Source organism: Gadus macrocephalus, chromosome 16 (assembly GCF_031168955.1).
Source record: "Gadus macrocephalus chromosome 16, ASM3116895v1".
NCBI classification, from domain to species: Eukaryota; Metazoa; Chordata; class Actinopteri; order Gadiformes; family Gadidae; genus Gadus; species Gadus macrocephalus.
Genome location: NC_082397.1, coordinates 4,934,657 through 4,943,047, shown reverse-complemented (window position 1 = coordinate 4,943,047; position 8,391 = coordinate 4,934,657). Strand labels below are relative to the sequence as shown.

Below are 8,391 nucleotides of genomic sequence, written 5' to 3'. Positions count from 1 at the left end.
ACATATACGCATCTTGTCCAACAGGGGCGCCAGGCTGTCAGTTGTGGGCACCTGCGTTAACTGAGGTGGGAAAATATTGAGGGTCCCGTTCTATTGCAGTTGTTCTGGGGACGCTACTTCTCATTGTCCATGCAGGTGGTCCTGCACCTTTAATACAACTAGCTCAATGTTTTTCATGCTCTGACACATCAATACATTTTACCACTGGGCATTTCTGGAGTCACAATTATATATAATAATCATTATCAAAAAATAATCATGTATATTTAGAAGAGGATTTGTTTAAAAATGACTTGATTTTAGGACTAATTCAGATACATGACACTATGGAACAGGTAGGGGGTACATCATCATGCTCTTGGATGCCGCAAACACAGGGGATCAAACCCTACCTATCCCTAGTCACTATAGACTAAGGCTGGATTAGGCTTCACTAATCAGTGCCTGTAAACAAAGTCAAGTATTTTCTACTTTGCATACCTAGAGTAAAGCTTCAACACAAAACAGGATGCACATATTGATTTATTTATGTCCACAGTTGAAGTCTACCATTAATACAGGAATATAACAAAGAGGTGCCGTCCCGTGTGTATCCCAGACATACTGTAGCCGACCACGTTACCGGCACACCCATCTCCTTCGTCATATTGCTTCACAAAATCCACATCATCATCAACATCATCATCAAACATCAATGTTAGTAGGGAGAGAAAATGTCCTCGTATTTTTTTTTAATCCTTCCTTTTTATACACTTATCAACTGCTAATAGACCCAATAAATTAATAAATTAACACACAAGCAAACTACAGAGGCCTCACAGTATGGAGCAACAACAGTGGTTTGAAAACAAGAGATCTGTACTAGTGGGCCTATACAGCAGGACTGGCGGGACAGTTGGCCGCCATTTTGAAACACGACACGAGCACAATCTACGATACCACACATAGTCTACAGCTCTCTAGCTAATAAATTACATGTCCCCTTGTTTTCATTTCCTTGGTTTGCTTTTTCTTGACATCAACGAGAGAGAGAGAAAGTCACAGGGAGACGGATTCAGATTTTCTTTGCTATTTTCTTGCGTTCGGTTATTGTCAGTTTGCCAGAGCAGTTCAACGTTCAGCCCACCCCTCCCCCTAAGGAAAGGATGCTTCATAAAAATTCAAGCGCAGTATCATCTTTTAAACAAATAAAATAAAAACAAAGCTTTTAGTTTAATTTAGCTTGACCCCTGTCGATATCAAAAACACTGTCTTACGCTTATTAGTAAAAAATAACGATAAAAAGAATACAAAAAGCAGTAAAAATGGTAGAAAAACACCAAGATCGTAAATCTTAATGCAACCATCAATAATAAGGTCTGGTGTTTGCGTCACCATGACGACCACAAAGGGATGGCTTTGTTAAAAGTGGTTCCTGCCCACAATGAAATACTGGATTTATTTTGGACCCGAAATGACAATTACCGATTCCTTTAAAAAAGAAAACAAGGAGAAACAAATGAGTATATATATTGTATCAAAGCAGAATAAAGACATAAGGCAATTTCAGAACATCAAGCAGTCAAGAGGAGAAAGAAATCCTTAGTTCCTTAGTGGTATTTCAATTTCTATTCATTGGCAAGTCCTTTTTGTATCAAGTGGCTGTTAAGGAAAAAGGCAATAGTTTTAAACGATACAGCAGAACTGAACACACTTCTTTTTGTAATATATTACTGACCCGCTCTAACTTAAGTGATGCACATTTGTCATGTATTAGAACCTATTCATTCCACATGGGGTCGCTGTAGTGATACAACAGACCCTGGATAGCCCTGTCAAATCAGTGGACTGTCAAAGCTGACTTTAGTTGTATACACACTCCATCCTACACACACTTTATTTGCACTTAATTAGCACTTTAACAACCATTACACAGGGTAAAAAATATAAAACGAAGACACTTCATGCTTTTTTTTCGTTGTACATCTCTCTTGCTCTCAGTCATTGCTTTGTTTTACGCACATTTACTGTCAAACACGGGGTCTGCCAATAACAACCCTCTCCCGCCAAAAAATCATGGTTTAACATCGTTGACTAGAGGTCTGAAAATAGTGGCCGTTGACATGATTTTAAAACACTGTGAAATGTCATAGAGAGTGTATATTTTACGCCACTAATACAAAATTGCAAGTGAAACTAAATGAAGGGTACTAGCAACCCCTTGGAGTGAATCGAACTCGCCAAGGTGAACCCACGCGTTGGTCTGCCATATGTTAGCCCATTAGTGATATTGTTATCAGTAATAAATGTTTTTTTGTTTTTCTAGCTGGAGAGGAAGTTCCATTGATTCTATTTGGATGTTCAAATAAGTGATACTTGTTTTTCTTTTTGGCATATTTAAACGAGAAGGATGACCATATGACGGTGAAGGTGAGAAAAATCGATTCTCGTTCTTTGCTGTTTTGCCTCCTCGTGAAACCGTGGTATCCCGAGCGAGACCTCAAGACAATACCAGTGGCCTTCAGATTCCGGCCAAACGTTTTGTTTGACTTCTCTCTCTGAAGTCAGTCCAGTGTTCTCTACATGTAGTTACAACTAGCACATTGTTAAACATTGTTGAAACTCTAACTGCTACAGAGGCTGTCCAAGGAACAAGTACTTTGACCTTTGAAATGTGGCGGTTTAAACTGAAACAAACTCTGATCCGTCTGAGATCAAACGTTAACAAAGCTTCAACACTATTCCTCTTCTCGCTGGGTGCTTTTTGGACGGTGTTTTCGTTGAATAAAATCATTATTAGACCTGCATAGATGTGTTAACCCTGCAACCAACTGGAGTCTGTGATTGCTGCTTCAATCTTTCTTACCCCTTCTGTCATTCAAAGTAGGGCTGGAAGGTATACATTATAATTCATATTGATAGAGGCATAGAGGTATGGCTTTTAAATCATTGTCCTGTTTTTGAGAAGATACAAAAAGGACATTTCCTTATCCATTGCTTTTACTCAAGATTGCTGAAATGACTCCGGAACGAAATGGGGACAGACCAATTTTAGAAAACGTAAAGTGGCGTCTTCATCAATGAATTGGTTAATTGTGTTATGTGTCATTTTCAAATGGCGGCATAGTTCATTATAAAATAAGACGTGCACCTATGAGTCCATGTTGTGGTTGCGTGCAGCTCTGATTCTACGTAACAGTGGTGTGACCCTGGGTTTTTCCCTCTGCAAGACATGCACCGCCAAGCAGAAGCCATTGCCTGCAGAGAAAAATAATCTCTTCAGTGGTTCCCGCCGCACTCAGCAAAAAACAGCAGCCAACGACAGAGTGAGGCAGCGACACAGTGAGAGAGACAGAGAGAGAGGGGCATAGACACAGTGACACAGAGAGAGAGAGAGAGAGAGAGAGAGAGAGAGAGAGAGAGAGAGAGAGAGAGAGAGGCTGAGAGAGAGAGAGAGAGAGAGAGAGAGAGAGAGAGAGAGAGAGAGAGAGAGAGAGAGAGAGAGAGAGAGAGAGAGAGAGAGAGAGAGAGAGAGAGAGAGAGAGAGAGAGAGAGAGAGAGAGAGAGAGAGAGAGAGAGAGAGAGAGAGAGAGAGAAGGGTGGAACGAGAAAAGTGGAGAGGCAGAGAGAGTGAGATAAATTGTGCCCTGTTGCAGTTCTGGTTAAGTGTACACACTGGCGCACTACTTTTTTACCCCCCTGGACAGCAAGCACCCTCAAACAGTCACACAGGCAGCCACATACACAGAAACATACGCACATGTAAAACAGCCGTCATTCGAGGTGTGGATCAGCTTCCGCGGGGTGGAGCTGAGGTGTAACATGCCTTGCTCAAGGTGCCTTCGGAAGGGTTTCCAACCGTCAACCCCCTGCAGTCTGCTGGAAGACCCTCCCTCCAACCCAAACTAGTAAGTGACCGTAGTCATTGGGTCATTAAGTCCCCCTGACATACTTCAAGCTAATTCTAAATTGGCGCATTCGTATAGGCTGTCCAACTGCCGTCCAAATGCTGTCGAACTCCACAGCCTACAATACAGTGACGGAAACCCATTCATTCAATGAGGCGTATCGCGGTGAAACAAGATATTCTCAAACCTGACCTTTTTACTCTGTTCGAACACGTCAGCTTGGATTTCGTTGTTAGCCGATCAGGGCCTGTATTGACCTGGTAAGCGGCATCGGGGCGGTCTTAGCAGTTGAAGGTAACAGGCAGGTAACACACAGGTACGTCACCACCAGTGAGGCAGAGAAGGTGGAGGCGTTTCAGAAGTGATTCCACCGCAGGTCGGTCAGTCATAGGCATCCAGGTTCATGACAAGCAGTTTCAAGTTCAACACGCAGGGGGAAATATTGTTTTTCCATACGCAGTATCAGTCAGATCCATAGCAGGTCCTCAGAACAGCCTTGAAGAAGCGTTTCGGGGGTTGTGGGAGGTTAGGGTCGGGGTGAAACGTCAGGGTATCGGCTTTCATCCTCGTGTCGTACGAAAAGTTATGGCTTTTAAGTCTGCTTACGTCCGAGCGTCCACTTCCTGCTTCAGAGAAATCGGTTCTTTCCGTTCCTCTGGTACCGCGACCGGAGGAGGGCTAAGTTGAGTCCGGTCGGAGGGTGTTTGGGTTTAGTTTGTTGTTAATGTGTGTGCTGCTGTGTGTTTGGAGATCGTTACCCCGTTCGGGGTCAGGACTTGACCCCCTTAGTGGGCTCGGTGGACTGCCGCACGTCGGTCCACTCTTGCATTGTGTTCTGGAGGGCCTGGGTCTTCTCCTTGTCCACCTGGACGTAGTCCACCTTCTCGTCGGAGGTCACCGACGACGTGGACGGCTGGGGGGGGGGGGGGGCGGGGGGACAGAGATGAGCGGGGGGGGCGAGGGGAAGCGGGACAGAGGGACAGCCCAGTTTCGTAGAAACAGCTAATCGTTTTTCAATTAAATATCGTGGTCGTTGCACCATCATCAGCATCATCAGAATCACCAGAACTTGGATTTGCAAAGGATAATTCCGAAACTAAAAAATCCACTACTTAGGGTGAAATGTATGATTTAGAGAAGATGATATCTTCAAAGACTTGAGAAAATTTATAGTAATCAGACTCAAATGAAATAGAGTAACAAAGTGATAAAAAAGGATCAAGGGATAAGAAGGCAGATTTGTAAAATATTTGATATACTGCACACTAACCCTAACACACGCACACACGCACACACACACCTTCCTGCAGGGGCTTGGGGAGCCGGGCTGGAAGTCCAGCGCCAGGTAGTCCACGTTCCCACACTTCCTGGGGGCGGGGCTACTGGTGCCACTGACCGCCGGGGACGTGGAGGCAGGGTTCTGCTGTTGATGACAGAACACACACACACACACACACACACACACACACACACACACACACACACACACACACACACACACACACACACACACACACACACACACACACACACACACACACACACACACACACACACACACACACACACACCACACACACACACAGTCAAGATAAAAAATATACTAAATATTACAATAACGCTACTAATAATTACTCTAACAAACGCACATTAAGTAATACTTCAAGCCCCTTGAACAACTATATGATTAAAAAGAACAAATGGGATGAAAACAGAGAAGTAGGAGAAGAAGAAACTAAGTAGCAGAAGGATAAAGAAAAAAGAATCACAAATTGAAAAAAAAAAAACACAAACATTGCAGCCATTAGTCGGAAATTCAACCCACAGACATCAGGACCATCCCATAATAACCCCGCCCCCGCCCTTCCAGTAAGTGGTGCTGGGGCTGTGAACCGGGTGCCCTGTGTGTTCTCACCATGGCAACGTAGTTCTCCTCGCTGTCGGCGGAGTCGGTGCTGGTGATGCTCTGGGTGGAGACGGGCCGGCAGTGCTGGGAGGACGTGGAGTTCACCGCGGGCCTGTCGGAGAGAGGCGCCGTCAGGGAGGACCGAGGAACCCCCGTTACCCCCTGCATCCTACCTCCTCCCTCCTCCCTCTCACCCACTCGCTCCTACCCCCTTCATTCTGCCGTTCATCCTCCCCCCCCTGTCTGCTAACCACTACCTCCCTTCCTCCCCTTCGTTGTACCCTACTGTCTGGCACTGGTACCTCCTACCCCCCCTTCCATCCTCCATCCTCCTCCTACCCACTTTCCCCTACCATCTGCTTCCTACCTCCTTCCCCCCGGGGCTGCAATCTGACCCATTAGAGGTGGAGAGATAGTGAGGCTGTCTGGATAAAAATGTGTGTGTGTGCGTGTGCGTGTGTGTGCGTGCGTGCGTGCGTGCGTGCGTGCGTGAGACTCACATAGGTCTGGTCCACGACATGGTGACAGGGCTCTTGAAGGGTAGCTCGTCGATAATCCCATTGGTCCTCAGATCCAGGGGGGTGGGCTTCGCTGTGGGGGCCAAGACCAGCACGTTAACACACCAGGCCAAGAGCATTTCAACACAATTAAACATCTACAAACATGGCAACGCAACATGAACGTTTTGTGAACCACAACCGATACACACGTCAATTGAACATAAACACGTTGACACAACGTAAACGCTTCTACACAACGCGGCATCAACATGTCAACAGTGACAAATGTGACGGACGAGTGAAAACCAAACACGAGGGCTTCCACCCAACACGTCGTGACGTCATGTCAAAACATCGCAGCGAGGTCACGTCGATCGGACACGTTGACACAACGCGCTACAAACGCGTCGATACAACGCGCGGAACCGCCAGCGCAACACGCCACGGACATGTCAATATGCGGCAAGTCAGCCTGACGAAAACGTCAACACAACACATTAGAGAGGAAAACATAACCGCACCACAACAACACAAGCCACACGCAAAAGCACCAGAAGATAATCTTAAAGGTGACATATTATACCAGCAGGTGTGAGTCTCATTAGCTATTACAAGCCGTTTTGAAAATCGGCCTCTCCTGACATCACAAGTGGGCATGTCTATCTAGATGCAAGACAGATGGATGAGCAACGCTTGCTACAGTCCACTGGGTAGGCTGGTAGACTGATCTATCCAGCCCACATCTAGGCGGACACGCCCTCTTCTGATGTCAAAAGAGGCCGATTTTCAAAACAGCTGGTAACAGGCTAATCGCGCCTGAGCACCTTTAAAACAAGACTGAAGACTTTTATGTTTGCTTTAGCTTTCTGCTGAATCTTAAATACATTGCGCTTTCTAAAAAGCTTTTTTTTAACTTTGCCTTTATTTTCTATTTTAATACTAAAATGCCTTTTTAACTTTCTATTTTACCCATTTCTTTGCATATGTTTTCTTTTACTTATCTTTTATTTTATTTTATTGCATGACAATGTTTATATGTGAAGCACTTTGAGTCTGCCTTGTGTATGAAAAGTGCTCCATAAATAAAGTTGCCTTGCCTTGCCTTGCCTAATCCCACTCCCACCTGCGGGTATGACGCTCCACCTTTAAAAACACAATTGAGAACTAGACGAAGCCGTTCAAGGGTGTGTTTGCCTTTACAACTCACACTTGCGGTTGGGCTTGAGGTTGCGGTTGACGGGAGGCGGCGTGACGTCGCTGAGGCGGCCGGGCCGGTGGCACAGCGAGGTGGCGCTGCCCTTGCGCGCGGGCAGCGTGGCCGAGAAGCCCGGGAAGTCGAAGTGGTGCGGGCCGGGGCTCATCGGGATGTAGATGTTCTTGGGGCTGTCGGCCGGCACGGCGGCGGCGCTCAGCGGCGACGAGCCCGGGTTCATCGGCACGTAGTTGTCGTCCGAGTTGCCGCTGTCCGAGCGGGTCAGCGGTGCCCGGGTTCTCTGGTGGGGGGGGGGGGGGGGGGGGCGGGCGAGAGGAAGCAGGAAGTGAGCTCTAACGCGGACAGGACGAGCAGCCGAGGAGCCGGTAGCTTTGAGCCGACTGTTTGAGAGGCTCTGGGTTCGAGTCGAGGTACCAGCCGTTCGACCTGGAGCCGAGATGTCCTAAGGCCTGCCTGCTCCTCAATGGTGTGTTCCTAAACTCCCTGCGAGACGCTTCGGATGAAAACATCAGCGTCATGATCACTGGTAGGGGAGACTTCTTCCTTGCTGATTAAGGGAGTTTTTTCTTGGCCTTTTGGGGGCTTGGGTCAGCGGGGTTAGGGTTAGGGTTAGGGTTAGGGTCATAAATATTTGGGCTGTTCAGCCCTTTGAGACTGTAATGGTGATTAAAGGCTATAAAATAAAACTGAATTGAATGACTAAAGAGTAAATAGTAAACCTGCACTTTGGTGTTTTGGTCTCCTAACCACACGCTAGCCGGTTTCCATCCATGATTGGACGCTTCTTTAATGAGCCTCAGCTCTTGACTGTCCCTTAATTACCTGTGACTAATGGTGCGTTCCAGAGCCCATCCAAACCAGTGGGACGTGGGACTTATCCAACCT

The 8,391-nt window shown here is 46.5% G+C and overlaps 1 protein-coding gene across 1 annotated transcript in view; it reads right to left on the bottom strand.

Moving 5' to 3' along the window:
- Positions 1 to 504: 504 nt before the first annotated feature.
- gab2 (GRB2-associated binding protein 2) overlaps positions 505 to 8,391 on the bottom strand; it is a 50,775-nt gene continuing 42,888 nt past the window's right edge. Inside the window, 5 exon segments of the mRNA XM_060074179.1 lie at positions 505 to 4,800; positions 5,188 to 5,310; positions 5,803 to 5,905; positions 6,294 to 6,384; positions 7,501 to 7,786. Of these exon segments, the coding sequence (XP_059930162.1) occupies positions 4,657 to 4,800; positions 5,188 to 5,310; positions 5,803 to 5,905; positions 6,294 to 6,384; positions 7,501 to 7,786 (747 nt within the window). The 3' untranslated portion in view covers positions 505 to 4,656.